Raw genomic sequence first — 17,407 nt, forward strand, 5'->3', positions numbered from 1 at the left:
GACCACAGGCTCTCTAAGGCCATTTTAGGATTCCTTCTCTGGGGGTGTGGGGGTGGGTCGGCGGTGGGGGGCGGGGAACTACATGGCCCGGAACTGGGGAGGGCTCAGACACCAACGCAGCTCCAACACTCCATCCTCCTCCACTCTCATCCACCCATTGCCATGGCAGGTCCCAGGCCAGACCCCTGGAGGGAGCATTCAGACAGACTGAGCTATTCACCACCGGTGAGCTGATCACCTCACTAGACAGACTCTTCCCAGAGACCACCTTGGGGCTCCAGGGAAGCTGTGAGCTGGTGCTCTCCCTACCTCTGGTCTCATCGGTGGCCTCCCCAGTGCAAACACTTGCCCACATTGCTTCTTTGAAAGGGGGTGGGGGTAGCATAGTTGTTTCACCACAAGAAAATGTTGGGCAGGGAAGGCAGGGCTGCGAATATCCTTAGTGCCTTCAGACTGGATTTGCCTCTACTTACCCTGGAGTCCCCCTTGGGGGCAGTATACCTGAGCCAGGCCACCTCTTAGAGCACTTAGTCTCCCTTAGATCTATTCTAGAGATGGGCGCCTTTACCTCAAGTGTGGCTAGGGTGGAAGGGGCATTTAATTCAAAGCTGGCAATTTATGGGTCCAAAGTGGCCGTTCTCATCAGAAGGCACTGTGCGGGTAGCAGGCTGGCTGAGGCAGGGGATGCCTCTCTATTCCAGATGGATCTCAGAGTCTGCGGGCAGAGTAGAACAGCCAGTTTATTCCCTGGGCCCACGGTCAGAGCCCTGTCAGCCCACAAGGTGTGTGATAAATGGGGACTCAAGGCAAGCATTGCATCATGGAAAGTTCTGGGCAGCAAGTGGAAAGATGTAGATGTGATGAGGCACCCCCGTGGGTATGGGGGAAATGGCTGGAGTGAACGTGCGGGCCCCAGATAAACTCACCTGGAATGAGCCCATCACAGAGTAGAATTCACTGTGTCATCAAAAGAGGAAGAAATGGTAGCCAGGTCCATGCCCCGGGTGAGCGTGGGGATCTAGAGGCTACAGGGGGGCAATGCCCAGGGGCTGTTGTGAGGGACCCAGCACAGCCAGGACTCCTTGGAAGGAGGTGACCCCTCCCTGCTATGAACCCTGAATGGGGCCTGTGTGAAGGCCAGGAAAATTACAGCTCTTGCTTTACTTTCCCATTGCAGGAGTGAGCATCCGTATGCGGTTGGATGGGTCCATGGGGAGGGCTAGGGAGATCAGGGTAGAAGCTACCCAGTAGGGAGCAGCCAGGCTTCCCATACCTCTGTGAGGGCCAGGATCTACCTATGTCATGTGTCCAGGGGATGCCACTGAATCCAATCAAAAGCCAAACACGACAGGGGAATCTGGTGTTTCTCGTCATGGGCCTCCCAGTGCCCTCTTAGCTCTCATCCGTGGGGGTGTTCAGAACAGGAGGCTTCCAGGAGTGAGCAACTGGCCTCCTTCAAGTTATCCCCACTGATTTAGAAGGAACCCACGGCCTCCTGAGGCAACATAGGGAAGCTCCAGTCTCAACTCTACTGGGTGACCTCAGGCAAGTTATTAACTGCCTGAGCCTCAGTTTGCTCAGCTACAACCTGGAGAACACAATATGTTTTCTGTTTTGTGAGTTTACATGAAAGCACCTTAAATGCAGACTTCTGTTCATACCTGAACGGTTCTTGCCATTAGACTGGAATAGAATTTACTAGAAATCAGGGCCTACCTGTCCAGTTTACCATTGTGTACCCAGTGTCGGGCACACAATAGGTTGCTCAGTAAATCTTTTCTAAATATGCCAAAAATGGAAAAGGGGCATTTTGAGACTCATTATTAATGACAGTCATTCCATCAGCCAGCAAAGAGGCAGGCCTCTGAAAAGGGCATCAGGTCAGTAGACCTGAGTTTTAGCCCAGTCTTGCCACTGACTTGCTGAGGAATCTGGGGCAAGTCACATCACCAGGCCGAGCCTCAGCCTCTTCATTTGTTCGATGAAAGGGTTGGACAAGAGGAGTTCTCAGGTAGCTTCTTGGTGCTCTGGTCCTGAGGATTTGCTGGGGGTGACCATGTGCTCACCCCATCTGGGTTCATGGTGACCATGGGACCACTCTCCTGGCCCTGCCCTTCTCCCCTTGTGTTTTCTTTCTTCTTGGTATTTTTTACTCTGATTCGTCTATCTTCACTTGCAGGAGTTTAAATGCTGCTTTGGCCTTCTGTACATATGTACCCTACCACCCACCTCCCCAATTGGGGGATCTCCCTATGGGCAGCACTGTCTCCCCCGCCCCTCTTATAGGCAAGACTGTCTTCTCCCTCTGCCTGCCCATCCCCACCCCCTTCAGAATGGGACAGGCCTCATCTCACTGGGTCTCTCTCCCCAGGATTGGACCCAGAGCCGTGACCGCCCTCACGACGGGTGGGGGAGGGCAGAGTGACATGCTTGCTGACACACTGAGGCGGTGTTCCGAGGGGAGCAGGCCAGCAGCCGCAAAGGTGCAGCTGGTGCCAGGTGGGCCTTGCCAGCCGGAGCTATTTTTAGAAGCCATGTTTGCAAATTTTGTGTTAATAGTGTCTCTGTCCAAGCCCTGGCTCCCAGGACTTAGAGAGGGAGAGAGTCTTAGAGAAACCCTCCCTCCTTGTTCACCTCCCCCTCGTTCGCGCTCTCCTCCCCACAGGTGGCTGGGATTAGCGGGGGACAGCCATCTGTGGGCAGACCCATGCACATGGTGGGTAGGGAAGGGGTAGGGGTGGAGGAAGGTGCAGAGGCTTAGAGCTCAGGTTGCTAGAGTCCAGTCTCAGAGGGGCGGCAGGACCCCCAGCCGCAGGTCACCTCTGTCAGTGCCCATGTCATTGGATGGGCACTGTCAGTTGCCCGGTCTGTCACCACCTTAAGCAGTGAACTTGAGCCCCCACCAGGGTATCTCTCTGGCGACACCCACCCTCACCCCAAGTTCCCCCGACAGGACTTAACTGAGCCTGTTCTGACCTAGGCTGAGCTCTGATCCCAGTGCATCTTCCTGGCCCAGTCCATCAAGGGAGGCGACTGACTGGCAGGTGGCAGAGAGGTAAGCAAGGCCCATATAGCCCCACCCTTGAGGGGTGATCTGATCTGACCGGATGGCAAGGACATTGAGCACATTATTACCACTGTGATGGGTATTCCAAAGGACAAATAGTGGGCGCTGAGAAAGTAGAACTTGCTCTGCGCTGACAACTAAAGTGTGAGCAGCAATTAGGTAAAAAGTGAGATCCATATGGCTGGAGCAGATTCCGAACACGGGAGGCTGGAATGTACAGGCCCAGAGCCGGAGCCCAAGGTTCAGTGATTCTGTGACCATGGATGCAGGGGATCCCTCCAACCACAGGGGCTTCCAAGGAGGAGGCTCCCATCTTTTCCTGGTCCCCACCCATCCACACAGACCTCCACCCCACCCCACCCCCAATGCCCAAGACAGCCCAGGATGGAAGGTGCATCCTCTGGAGGGCAGTGCCACTGTGCATAGCCAGGGATCCTAAAGATCAGGGCTGGAAGGGACCTCAGAGAGCCACCACTGGTTGTGTTAGGACGTTGCTTGAATACCCCCGTGCTGGGGAGCTCATTCTCATGGACACCTTGATAAGGGAGTTAGCAAGCTCTGACTAGGAAAATTCCTCCAGCTGAAACCTTTGAGTTCCCAGCTGGCCCTAGCCTTGCTCTGCTGGAAGACAGCCTCCTATAACTCCTGGAATCACAGGCTTGGAATATTTGGCTTTCACATTTAGAGCTTTGTGACCTTGGGCAAGGCGCTCAATCTCTCCAGGCTTCATCTGCAAAATGGGGATATTAATGAAGTCGGGAGGACTAAATAAAACGAAGTCGGGTGGGGAAAGCCTCAGCCGGGGGGGGGGGCTTGGAACACAGTAAGCGCTCAATAAACATTAAGTCTCAGGAATGCTACTAGGTTACCATCATGACCACGTGATCCACGGGGAAACTGAGGCCTGGAGCGGGAAGGAACCGGTGGGCAGGGGTAGCCCCCCCCCGGGGGGGCGAGGGCAGCCGAGCGGGGAGCAGCGCGCAGCCGGGCCGAGCGGGGGCGGACGGCCGTGGCCTTAGGGGCCCTCTCCCGGCTCCGGCCCCCCTCGCCGCCCGGGCACCGCTCGGCTGCCGCGCTTTACGAGCAAAAACAAACACGTCCCACAAGCGGCCCCTGTGCGGCGCGGCCCCGCGCCCGCCAGCGCCGCCGCCGCCCGGTCAAAGCCGGCTTTGTGCCCGCCCCGCCGCCCCCGCGGCCCAGGCGATTTTAATTAGTGTCTGGGTCTGCGCCGGGAGATGGAAATCAAAGCCCCCGTTCTTCCAGCGCCCCAGCCCCGACCCCCGCCTCCTGCCTGCGGATCCCCAGGCTCCGCGTACCCCTGCTGGCAGCCTCGAGAAGTGGAGCCCTCCCGGAGCCGCCACCTCGAGTTCGAATCGCGCCTTTCACAGCGCATGTTATCGCCGCCCCGAGCCTCAGTTTCCCCCGTAATAATAGCACTCGGCTCCGGCAGCCGGCCCCTAAAATGTTGTTGGGAGGGTTGCTCAGGTCTGACTCGGCCGAGCAGCCACCAGAGGCATGGGGAGGGGGAGAAGGCTTGAGGGAGGAGGCTGCGTCGTGTATAGTGCTCCAAGTCCGAATTTTTGACCCTTAGGCTCTTCAGGGCTTCTTAAAGGGGTAGTCCGGACGGACCTTCCGGTCCGCCTGGGGTGCTTCTTGAAAATGCCAAAACCTGGCCCCACTCCACACCTGATGAATCAGAACCTTTGGGCTTGGAGCCTCAAAATCCACATTTTGAACAATCTCTATGTTGATTCTGGTGCATGAATGTGGGATTTGCAAAGGATGAAGGAGCCATATTCTGTAAGAAAAATGCAATCCTTCCCATCTCCCCAGCACCACGACTGAAGTGGGACATAAGGAAAGGGAAAGTACTACTAGTCAGTGCAAGGTCATGGTGAAGAGTACAGGCTCTGAACTGGAGTATATAGGTTTGGAACCACATTCTACCTCTACTCATTGGCAGTATGACTCTGGGTAGGATTACTAAACTCTTTGCCTCAGTTTCCCTAACTCTACCATTTGGATGGTAATAATAGTGTAGCAGACAGTCCTAGGGTCCCCGTGATGTTCACACCTTGTATAATCCCTCTCTTGGAGTGTGGGTGGAACCTGTGATTTGCTTCTGGCCAGTGGAATATGGCAAAGGTGAGGGGATTTTGCAGAATTAAGGTCCCAAATCAGTTGATTTTGAGTCGCTCAAAAGGGAGATGATGTTGGGCGGGCCTGATTTAAACAGGTAAAAGCCCTTAAAAGAGGAATTGGACCCTCCCTGGAGTCAGAGACCCTGTTCCTAACTTTGAAGAAGGAAGCTTCTGTTGTAAGACCAGCTGGTGGTCTCTAGGAACTGAGAGTGGCCCCTGGCCTGGCAGCCAGCAAGAAAACAGGGACTTTAGTCCTGTAACCACAAGGAGATGAATTTTGCCAATAACCTGAGGAAGCTTGGAAGTGGGTCTTTACCCCAGTTGAGTCTCAGATGGACTGTTGAGACCCTAGCGGAGAACCAGCTAAGCTGTGCCCGGACTTCCGACCTATATAAACTGTGAGATAATAAATGTGCTTTAAGCGGCTATATTTGTGGTAGTTTGTTACCCAGCATAGAAAACAAATACAGATAGTATCCACCTTATAGGGTTCTGGTAAAGATTAAATGAGGTCACTGAGGCAAAGCTAACGGCTTGGTACTTGCTCATAGGAGAGACTCAGTAGTCATTAGCTGCCATTGTTATTATATTTACAATACAGTACTTTACAAAAATAAATTTTAATCAGCTTATTAATGTGTTTACAAAAACCATAGGATTTGCAAGCCAGAAAACTACTACATTTGAGCAAACTTGCTAGGAGACCTTCCCCTTGCTGGGTTACGTCTGTTAGGATGCTCTAGGCTGTAAGTACTGAAAACCTGACTAATAGTGGCTGTCTTGGGTTGGGATTCTTAGAAGCAGAACTTAAGGCAAGGAATCCTGTGAAAATAATGTATTAGGAAGTGTTTCCAAGACAAACCACTAGTAGGGAGGTAGAGAAGTGGGACTGGAGGGGGAATGTGATATCAAGCCAAGTCCCACAACCTTGGCTCCATCTTGCCGAGGAGCTCTGGGGACAATGCAGATCACTCCTCAGAGCTGGCCAGATCAGTGAGTACAAGGCAGCTGGAGGACTGACACCTCCATACCCAACTGTCATTGGTTAAGGGCCTCCTTTCGGGTAGGGCAGGGGTGTAAATTCCCAGGCTCTTCTGGCTTTCCATGCTCATAGAGTGGGCTCCAGCAGCCTGAAGGCCATCCTCTGACAAGGCGAAGCAGGTGCTGCATGTTGGGAGGGAAAGCACAGTGGGAGCCGGTGTGTATGAAAATGTTAAAGGGATGAGAGGGTCATTGGCAGCGCTGCCACGGTGGCATAAACTATAAGGACATCTGTTGTTTGCTTAACAAGAAACGTAGGTGGTCCCCAGATTGGCTCAGTGTGAGTCATTGATGTCATGGAGGACTCAGCTCCTTACAGCCTTCCTCAGCACTGCTGGCTTTCATATCCTCAGCCTCATGGTCACAAGATGGCTGCTGCAGCCCCATATCTCATGTGCTTAGCTGATAGCATCTGAAGTAGGAAGCAAAAGAGGGCGAGCTTAAAGGCTTTCTCCTCATGTGACTTTCTCCTTTGAGGAGGAAAATCCTCTCCTTTGATACCTCATCAGAATTGGATCATGTACCCAGCCCTAGATCAGTCAGTCACCGGCAGAGGAGAGTTGAGTTGCTAAGGCTGTCTTAGCTCTATCAGGGGTTCACCCCAGCTGCTGAGACCCCATCCAGATGGGGTTCTGTGAGTAAGGAGGAGGTAGGGGAATGACGGCTGGGAGGGCACCCAAGAGTGTCTGCCACAAGTCATCACTTTTCCTCATTTGCAAAAGGGGGATATTGGTACCTGCCTCTGAGATTTGTGGTGAGGATGAAATGAGCTGATTTTAATTGCTGTGTTCATCCACACTGTTTTTTCTCTGTTGCACTGAGCTCGCTGAAGGCAGGGGCCATGTCTGGCTCACCCTTGCTTCTGTTGATTCAACCCTCTAAATAGTAACCCTATCTGTTTCTCTCCCTGTGTTGCCACACCCTAGTCCAGACTGCCACCACCTCTCTCACTGGTAGCTGGGACAGCTTACTCATGGACCGCTCAGCTTCCATTCTTGGCTCCCTCTAGGTCTTTCTCCCACAGAAGCCTGATGGATCTTTGTAAAACACAAATCCGATTGAGTTATATCCCTGCTGAAAATCCTTCCAGGCTCAAGAAGAATGGCGGGGTGCAGGCCGGTAGTGATATTCAGCGTAAATACTGGCTTGGAGTAGGCCCTGGGCAATCAGAATAGGCACCAACATTGACAGCCATGTCGGCACATCTGCCCTGAGCATCAGCCCTGTTTTAAGAGCCCCTAGGAGACCTGGCCTCTGCCTACCTCTCTTGGCTTCTCTCTAGAGACTGTCTTTCCCACCCCCCACTCCCTGCCTGCACTGGGCCAACACAACTCTCCTGCCGGCCTGATTTGCTTGCCCTTCTCCAAATGTACCACTTGTCTCCAGGCTCCTGGACATGCTGTTTCCCGGGACTGGAACATGATTTCTCCACGTCTCCTGGCTTCTTCTTTAAAGCCTCCATTTGGGGCCCCCTCTTCCAGGTCACTTTCTCTGGCACTCCTCTCCCCCGTCATGGTCTCTCACGGCCCCTGTGCTTTCTTCTGGCAGAGCACTTGTCGCTCAGTCATCATTGTGGATGTCCCTTTCTCCCTCACCAGACGGGGATCTTTCTGAGGGCCCAGTGGGACACACAGGACAGCTGCATCCCCCGTGCTGGTAGTAGCAGGTGGTGATAGTGATGGTGGTGAGGGTGGAGGGCAGGACAACTCTCAGACCCAGGCCCCACTCTGACCTTCTTTCAGCTGCAACCCGACCCATAGTACAAGGAGTCCACGGGTTCAAGAGGATGTGTGCCCCCACCCTCCTTCCCCACACTCTGCGAACCCAGGATCCTGGAATTCTCTGCCTCAGTAGCCCAAGTCTGTGTCCAGGACCATGTAGTCCTCTTCCCCAGGTCTGTCCTTTAAGCCAGAAAGGATAGTTTGCCCAGGGAGTGGGGAGGTGGGAGGTGGGTTTGGATGCAGCTTGGACATTGTTTCAGCTATTATCACTAGGTAACAAATGACCGCCAAACTGAGCAGCTTACGACAGCTATTTTTTTAGTGCTCATGAATTCTGTGCGTCAGGAACTTGGGCAGGGCACAATGGGAATGGTCTTTCTCTGTTCCACCATGTCTGGGCCTCCACTGGGAAGACTCAGGGGCTGGGGGCTGGAATCATTGGGAGGAGTGATCAGACGGATGATGCTGGTAGCTGGCTGGGAGCTCAGCTGGGGCTGTCCCCTGGAGTATCTCTGTGTGGCCTTTCTAGGTGCTTGGGCTTCCTTACAGCATGGCGACCTCAGAGTTACTTAGCCTTCTTACATACTGGTTCCAGATGCCAAGGGCAAGTATCTCATTAAACAGGGGGGAGCGGCAGGCAGAGGGAGAAGCAGGCTCCCTGCTGAGCAAGGAGCCCAATGTGGGGCTTGATCCCTGGACCCTGGGATCATGACCTGAGCCAAAGGCAGATGCTTAACCAACTGAGCCACCCAGGCGTCGCCATTCTGGACGTGTTCTAAAACCACCAAAGACATGCAAACTGGGGTGTCTACTTATGTGTGTACGAGGCCTTTCACACTCTAGGACAGAGCTGAAATGAGAAGGGAGGTGGATTGAGAGCAGGAAGTCAGGCGCCAGAGGTTAGTTCTCTGTGTGTTTCCATGTTCTGGCAAAGAAGAAGTCAGAAAATTTTAAGTTTGAACTTAGCCTTCTAAGTCATTAAGAAGGTATATTTCCGGGGGTGGGGTGGGAGGGATGGGGTGACTGGGTGATAGACACTGGGGAGGGTATGTGCTCTGGTAAGCGCTGTGAATTGTGCAAGACTGTTGAATCTCAGAACTGTACCTCTGAAACAAATAATGCAATATATGTTAAGAAAAAAAAAAGAAGAAGAAGGTAGCGGGAGGCGAAGAATGAAGCGGGGGAAATCGGAGGGGTAGACGAACCATGAGAGACGATGGACTCTGAAAAACAAACTGCGGGTTCTAGAGGGGAGGGGAGTGGGAGGATGGGTTAGCCTGGTGGTGGGTATTGAGGAGGGCACATTCTGCATGGAGCGCTGGGTGTTATGCACAAACAATGAATCATGGAACACTACATCTAAAACTAATGATGTAATGTATGGGGATTAACATAAGAATAAAAAAAAAAAGAAGGTATATTTCCAAGGTAGGAAGATAGAACATATTTATTTAATAGTTTGTTAGTTGGATTTAAAACTTAAATATTTAGGATATGATGTGCAGTCTCCATTTGTTTTCCATCCGGGGCCCTGCAATATGAGGGGTGGTCCCAGTAGTGGAGAATGGTAGTGGTAATGGTGGGGAGAGGAGTAGCAGTGATCATTCAAGGCTCAGTAACCACTTACTGAACATCTACTCTGTGTCGGCAGTCAACCATGTCTCACACTGTTGTCTTCACCATCAATGTCGTTCCTCCTTCCCTCATGTCCTTCTTCAACAAGCATGCATTGAATGCCTCCTGTGGATGAGGGGCTGAGAATGCAAAGATGACCGCTATATGGTCTCTGGCCCAAGAAGCTTACCGACCAGTGGGAGAAAGGCTCAGGAACAGATCATTGCAATCCAAAAGCATGTGTTTGGTTACAGAAGATCATATAATGCTGGGGCAGGAGGGAGGCCCTGGGAGGGCTTTTTCTGAGGAGGACTTGGAGCATAAGCTGGAGTACTACAGGAAGAGACCAGGGAAAGATATTCCAGAAAGAGGGAACAGCATCTTTAAGGTGTGGAGGAGAGGACACTGGTTTCAGGAGTGGTCTGAAGTTGTAGTGATTGTAGCTAGGAATGGGGATCCCTTTACTGACCGTTTGTGTGCTGCCCACCTCCTTATCTGAGGAAACTGCCTCCCACTCCAATCATGATTCTAATACCTCATCCCTGATCACCTAAGCTGGATTATGTATCCAAGAGAGACCAACCAGATTCATTCCCCAGAATCTTTCTATGGGCATTGGAAGGGCAGCTCCTTTTTCCCCTGTCTGATTGAGAGCTGTTAGGAGCCCGAGCAGTTGAGAACTGAAAGAGTTGATTGGGAAGAACAGACTGGCGTGCAGGGCGCAACAGAGAATGTCCTGATGGGGTCAGAGCCTGTGGTCCAGGTCTTCCTGGAGCTCAGGTCCATCCCAGCTTGGTCAGGTAGAGCAGCAAACTGGATCCCAGAGTGCTGCTGGGAGAGACGATGGGGAGTTGGGGCCAAAGAGGCAGCAGATCCTGAGGGGCCAGGAGGGAAGGCATCGAAGAAGGGCCTTAATGAGGGGAAACAGGGTAAGATTTGCATTTCTGGAAGATCACTCTGGGACAGCAGGCAAGACTTGCTGGGAAGGGAGTGGCAGGGGGCAGGGGTGGCAGCAGAGGAGCTGGTGAGAAGGCTGATCTCACCTCCAGCCCCGACATCAGAGGGCAAGAGAGGGTGTGGACATGGAAGTCAGACCCTGCGGGCTCTGTAAGGGCCAACTCTAGGCCACATTGGACCTTGGGCAAATCTTGTGGCTCTGTTTTGTGTCAGAGATGAAAAGGTAGGACTGGGGAGAGACATCAGATGTACTATGGTCATTCAAGCAGCCTTGAGCTGGGGCAGAGATCCAGGTCCTAATTCCCACTCTAGAAGGTCTGAGATAGCTCCCTGTCCACAGAAACGCATGCCACCCCACCCCCTTCCAACATCAGTCAGCTTCCTGCAGCACCTCCCGTTCCTCTTCCATGAACTGGCATTGCAGCAGGGGAAGGCAGGCAGGCTGTCTTCCAGGGACCAGGGTGCGGGGAAGGGGGTGGCTGGGCCTGCCCTGCAGAGAGATGCCATTGTGCCTGGTGGGGCCCCAGGCCTTCCCTTACCCCCAGGACAGCCCCAAACCACAGGCCACGTCCTGTTTCTCAGAAATACTGAATTTCCCAGAGCCCAGGGTTCGTGGAGGGACAGGGGGAGGTGGCTTCAGAGCTACTGGGGGAGGAAGAAGCCTCCCCAGGAAACCTGGAGGGCAGGCTTGGCGTCATAATAGGAAGATCAGGTTTGGGTGCCAGGAAGCTACATGGGAAGGTGGAGGCTCTGAGCCTAGGTTGGTTGCACCTGCCCCACCGCAGGACCTGGCCCCTTCAGTGTTCTAGGACCCATCGGGGTAGAGAATCGCAGACCTTAGCTAGAATCTAACCCCTCCAATTACCAGTGTGTGATCTTGATTAGGTCACTTCCTCTCCCCGTGTCTCAGTTTCCTCATTTCTTAATGTGGTTGCCAATCCCCACCTCACACCTCACATGTTATCCTAGGGATCAGATACGTGCCTTGTTAACTAATGGCCGGCTTGTGGGAGGGGATGCCCTGTTTCTTCCAGAGCCCAGCCTGTGCCTCCTGGTCACCAAGTAGGACTCCCTGCTGGAGTCTCGGGGAGCCCTGGGAGTGGAAGAGCTGGGCAGCCCTGGGAGACCACCCCCTCCTTCTCCCTCATCACACTCATGGGGAGACCAGCAGGGTGGCTGAAGAAGAATGGATTTTAACTTGTCCTTAAACCTCCCCTCTTCCATCCTCACTCCTCTTCTTCTACTTTCCCTGTCCTGTGAGGTCTCCTCATCACCAAGACTTGCTTACATCTCTCCCGTCTGAAAAACCCTCTTCTTCCATGCATGTCCACCGCCAGCCACTGCCTGCCTCTCCCCTCTCCTTTACCACCAAAGTTCTTCAAAGACTTGTCTGTTTCCTCACCTCCCTGACACCGCCTCAGCCCCCCAAAACCTCTTCCCGCCTCCTCATTCTCCTGACAGTGACCTTTGCCACAGGCACCAGAAGCCTCCTGGTCCCTGGGGGGGACCCTTCCCAGACCCTGTGTTACTGGACTCTCAGCCACGACACCCTCCTGGCTTCTCTCTTGCCTCCGCGGGGATTCCTTTGCTGAGGCTCTGGGGTTCACTCTACAGACTCTTCCAGGCCAGTGCCACCCAACTCCTGGCTTCAGTTACCACCTGTAGGCCAACAGCCCCCCCCAGACTCCCCTGTCTTTGGCCCGACCTTCTCCCCAGACCCATAATGTACCCCAAGAGCCAGGGGTATCTCCTGAGACTCAACGTGTGCTCAGTTGAAACTTCTGGGTTCTCTCCGCAGTCAGCACATGAGACACCGCGCACTACCCTCCTCGCTTTCTCTCGGCCCTGTGTCCAGTCCGTCGTCGGTGCTGCCTTCCCTTCTGGGCCCATCGCCTCTCCCCTGCCCCGGCCATTGTCACACGCGGCCATGCCGTTCTTCACCCAGCAGGCAGAGCCGGCTTGCTAACCTGCAGATCTGACCAAAGCACTGAAACCCTTCCAGGGCTCCCGGCTGCCCTCAGGATGAGGCCAGAGCTTCTCAGCTGGGCGTTCAGCCTCACCTCCCTTCGCTCTTTGCCTCAAATTATACTGTCCAGCAACAGTGAGCCGTGTGTGACTCCCCCTAGAACATGCTCTTTTCCATCTCCCATGTACCATCTCTTCTTGTGGCATCTCCGACCCCCTTCCCCCCGTCCCTCCGCCTTTTCCTCTAATCCTCCTCATCCTTCAGAGCCAGCTAAAGTGTCCTCCGTCTGGGCAGGCCTGTGCTCCCCACGGCCCTGCTGTCGCAGGGGAGGAGGGGGAGATTCCAGCCATGTTTCTCAAACCCCAGCCTCTCAAACCAGGCCCCTGGGAGCTGGCGGAGGGAGTTAGTGGCATTCGTCCCTGCCCAGGGAGGGCAGCACTGATAGGCAGCTTCGCAGACTTCCCAGACGTCAGACACCCGGGTACAGAGACCGAGGCTCAGGGGAGAATAGTCAGAGCCCTCTAAGTGGCTGCAGGTGGCAGAACTCCAGCCCTTAGGCCATCTTACACCGCCCCTCCACAGCTTCCAGTCCAGCTTGGGGTGGAGGGCAGTGCTGTGCTGGAGGGGTAGCACGGGTCTGGGAGGCGACGGGCCTGAGTTCTAGTCCTGGCCTCCCTGGCTGTCGCTGTGAGGCTTTGGGGAAGACATTGGCCCATCCTGATCCTCTGTTTCCTCTTCTCTAAAAGCGGGGTAATTCCTACGCTGTTCATCTTAAGTGGAATTGCGAGCATTTAAAACATCTTTGAAATTGCAAGTAATCGTACGTGTAGGCAGGAGAAATTATTGATGTTGTCTTGAATTATAACTGTTAGGCTCTCTTCCCAGACTGTGGTGCTTATACCGTCCGTGACGCAGACGGGGGCAGGAGTGCGAGCCTGGAGCAGGAGACCGGGCACTGGCTCGGCCTTTGCTACTGCCCTGCCCCGAGGCTCCGTGAAAATTACCGCTCCTCCTGAAATTCAGTTTCCTCATCGCGGAGCGTGGCTGACAACTCTAAGGATCCCTGGAAGATTCGCTGGGGAAAGTGCCTCGAGGCTCCCTTTCCCCCTCCACTGGCTAACTGGAGTCAGTCCCTTTCCTAGGCTCAGGGCCAGTGAGCTCCAGAAAGGGGGGCGCCCATAACAGCAGGAGGAACCATAGCTAGGGGCCAGGGACGGAGGCAGTGCAGAGCCGGGAGAGGCCCCGGAGGCAGACAAGGCCTGGGCAGAGAGGCTGGGGGGACAATTTGCCCCGAGGACAGGGGCCAGCTTCTACCCCTGCCGCATCTGTCTCTAACCCCGTAAAATGGACATAACCAGGCCTGCCTTGCAGTCCCTGTGGGAACACACGCAGACTGGACATGAACTCAGCAGGCAGGGTTGAGGGGTAATGCAACTTATCATTTATTAATATATAACAACAAAAACAATAAAGCTCGTATCTGCAACTGTTTAGGTCTTTGTTATAAGGTCTTGGTTGCTTTGTCTGGACTGGCTGTGACCTTCAGCTCTGGGGTCTGGGCTAGGAAAACGTTCCAGTGACCTGGATAGAGGAAAGCAGAAGAGGGGTGTGGGGGTGGGGGCCGGCTGTGGGGTGTGCGTGTGTGCATGCATGTGCCCAAGAGAGGCAGAGTGACTGGGGTGGGAAAAACTTAGGACAAGAAGGGTGGTGAGAGCCTGGGTTTGGAGTCCCCAGGAGGAAGGAGATGGGTATTTCCATCACAAAACCCTATCCCGATCAGTTCTTGGCCCGTGACCCCCACCTTCAACCAACCAGCATTTGGAGGTGTCACCTCTTGGTGACACGCCCATCTGTGACTTCCTCTCCCCCTCCCACCCCCCTACCCCAAGCCCCACCTGGGTCCATCTTCCTCAGTATAGTGTAGGGAAAATCAAGGGGCATCAGAAGGAAAGTGCTTAGGAAGTTTTCAGTAGGAAATATTCCCATAGAGAGGGGGTAGGCAATGTCAGGGTTTGGGGGCTCAGGCTTCCCTCCTCCACTCCCAGGACCAAATCCAGATGGTTCTGCTTCACCTTCCCGCTCCCAGGCGCCCTGAGTTGAGAAATCTCTGGCCCCGACGCCCACTGGATTCCTGTGCCGGGAACTGCCCGTCTGTGGCTGACAACCACCCCGCCCCCCTCCCAGCACCAGCGGCCGGGAGCTCCCCAAGAGGCCCCTGGCCTCTGGCCTGGCTCTCTTCCCAGGCCCCCCTGCTCGGCCTAACATCCCACCTTCATGGGTGCCGGTGAGGAGCCGGAAGTTCTGTGCCTCTTTCTGGAAGTCTTGCTTCCTGACTTTCTTGATCTGAATCAAGTGGAAGATTCCTGAGGGCAGAGGCAAGGGCATGAGCAGGAAAAGGTGGGGCCATGCAGTCAGTGGAACTGGGTAACTTAGACACAGCCCGGACCCAGTCACCCCTCCCCTCCCCTGTTCCGACCAGACACCAAACCCTGTGGACTAGATTTCCTCAGTATTTTGAGCCTACCCTCCCATCTCCACAGCCAATCTCCCCATTCAGGCCCCATCACATCTTGCCTGGGTCACTACACTAGACTTCTGACCCCTCATACTCCCCCTGCAATCTGTGATCCTAACTGCAGTCATTCGAAACCATACCTCAGCTGTCCTTCCCTTTCCCTGACCTCTCATCACCTCTCTGCTGACCCTCCAGCTGTCACCCTCAGCATCCTGCTCTCACACTACTCACCTGTCCACAGTGTGGGGTCGGGGGGAGGGGGGAAGCCCATATGGACTGGTCATGCTTTTTTCTGGGCATAGGACGTGTGATAAAAATCAATAGGCGTGCTTATCGGACTCCCAAGAACATCAAGTGTCAGAGTGGTAGGCCCCTTTTCAGTGCGAGGCTCTGTTCACCCAGCCCCTGGGCGGCCTTCCTGTGCTCCAGCCCTAACCGACTACTTTAAAGTCCCCCGAGGGGCCCAAGCCTTTACATAGGGCACCCCTCTGCTGCAACTCCTTCTCCTACTGACTTCTGTTTCTCCTGTTGCCTCCAGAGACTCCTACTCATCCTCCAGGCTTTGGCTGGGAAGTCTTCCTTGATCTCCCCTCCTTGGGGCACCCAGAAGCTCTTAGCTGCTGTTGATGATTATACCTATTTCCATTGTGCTATCATTGTGTCTGTTCTTGCCTCCCCTGGTTACTTCTGCAGGGCTTTTCCTCTCTGGTTCCCCTGCGCCTGGCCCACATTAGTCATTTAGGATAAGTGAACGAATGAACAAACGAGTGAATGATCCCTCGATGAATGGATGGGTAAGGAAACATATGTGTACCCAATCTAGCCCGGGCCCTAAAGGGAATGAGGCATTAGCTGGATCTCCTGATGTTTGCGTCCCATGGGGAGCTGGCCCCGGGTACCACACAAGGCACTGAAACCCCGAGCACACGGGCTGTGAAGTTGCACCAGCTGTGACCGCCCGGGTCTGTAGCCAGAAAGAACAGGTGTGACGGCAAGGCCTCTGCCACCCAGCACAGCTCCCAAGAAGACGAAGAATTGGCCTTGCTTATGGAAATCTGAGTAGGAGGCCACTGAGGAGAACGGTCAGCACTAAGATCCAGGAGGCTGGGAATGTCCAGCATCGTTCTCAGGACCCCCAGTCCAGATGCCAAGGACCAGGATATGGGAGAGACTCGCTCCAAAGGCCCAGGCTACATCACAAGCCTGAGATGGCGATAAGTCCTTCTGCCCAGGCCTGCCACTGCACACACCCCAGAACGCAAATGGAGAGGAGGTGACAGGGACGAGGGAGGGTCTTCCCACTGTAGCCTGTAAAGCATGATCCTAAGAACTGAGCTCTTGGACCTGGAATCAAGAGCCAGCCTGAGGAGCATGGCCATGCCTTTGGAGGGTGTGCCAGGTCTGAGGGCAGCTGGGCTCTGTGAACCCCCAGGGCAGAGACAGTACCAGCAGGTGAGGCTCAGCTCAATGCGAAAACAAACCCTTTCTAGGTGGAGCCATCCACAGTGGAGGCGGGGTGGGGGCATGCGGAGTCAGGGGCTGGAGGCCATCCAGGAGACCATCCGGGAGGCCGTAAGGGGTTTCCTTCCTAGACAGGGGCTGGAATCAGGACCCCTGAGGTCCCTTCCACTCTGAAACTCCAGAATCGAAAAGGCTCTTAACAGTAAGCCAGCTTCTGGGGCCCGAGTCCGGGTGTCGGTGTCTCCAGGCCAGTTCTCCCCTTCCTCTCCCTGCCCCTGAGGCCCGCTGATTCTGCTCCTCTGGATGAAGAAAGAGGGTTTCCCACTGACAGTCCGAGCTCGGGAGTGTTTGGTTTGACCCCCACGGTGTGGGGCAGGGAGGCACTTAGGCAGCCCAGCGGGGCAGGAGATGGGGAGGGGGTTTTTGCCAGTGACAGGAAGGTAGGGCCTGGCACCGTGAAGTTGAGGAGTCCCCACCACCTGCTCCTTTTCTGCTGGGCCTGGTGGTATTGAGATTGGCCTTGAGCTACAGCGCTCCAGTCTGCGCCATCCTGGGCACACCTTGGCCTTGCTCAGGCACCTCTCTGAAAGCATTAGGTCGCCTCCGTGGAAGCAGCTCTGGGGAGACTCAGACCTGGGTTTGAATCTTTGCTTGAGTGCTTGAACTGTGTGACTTTGAGCAAGTCGTTTTACCCCTCAGACTCAGTTTTATCTGCAAGATGGTGCATTAATGCATATCCCTCAGGTTTCTTCTACGGATGAAATGAAACACTTTAGCAGGGGCTACTACACACCAGTCACGGGGCGGAGCACAGGGCATGGAAGCAGAGGCTCCGGGGCCGGTCTGAGGCTGTCGCTGCCACCCTTCCTTGCCTGCAAAGCGCTCCTCTTGCCTTCCTAACGCCTGTCCAGCCGCAGGCCCCTC

At 54.5% G+C, this 17,407-nt stretch overlaps 1 protein-coding gene across 1 annotated transcript in view; it reads right to left on the reverse strand.

The window, feature by feature from the left end:
* Positions 1-14,024: 14,024 nt before the first annotated feature.
* The window catches only part of CHRDL2 (chordin like 2), a 31,111-nt gene continuing 27,728 nt past the window's right edge, over positions 14,025-17,407 (reverse strand). Inside the window, exons 11-12 of the mRNA XM_044919489.1 lie at positions 14,778-14,870; positions 14,025-14,088 (exon numbers count right to left, since the gene is read on the reverse strand). Coding sequence (XP_044775424.1) covers positions 14,780-14,870 — 91 coding nt within the window. The 3' untranslated portion in view covers positions 14,025-14,088; positions 14,778-14,779. The remainder of the gene's footprint in view (positions 14,089-14,777; positions 14,871-17,407) is intronic.

Source organism: Neomonachus schauinslandi, chromosome 11, assembly GCF_002201575.2.
Source record: "Neomonachus schauinslandi chromosome 11, ASM220157v2, whole genome shotgun sequence".
In the NCBI taxonomy this organism is placed as follows: domain Eukaryota; kingdom Metazoa; phylum Chordata; class Mammalia; order Carnivora; family Phocidae; genus Neomonachus; species Neomonachus schauinslandi.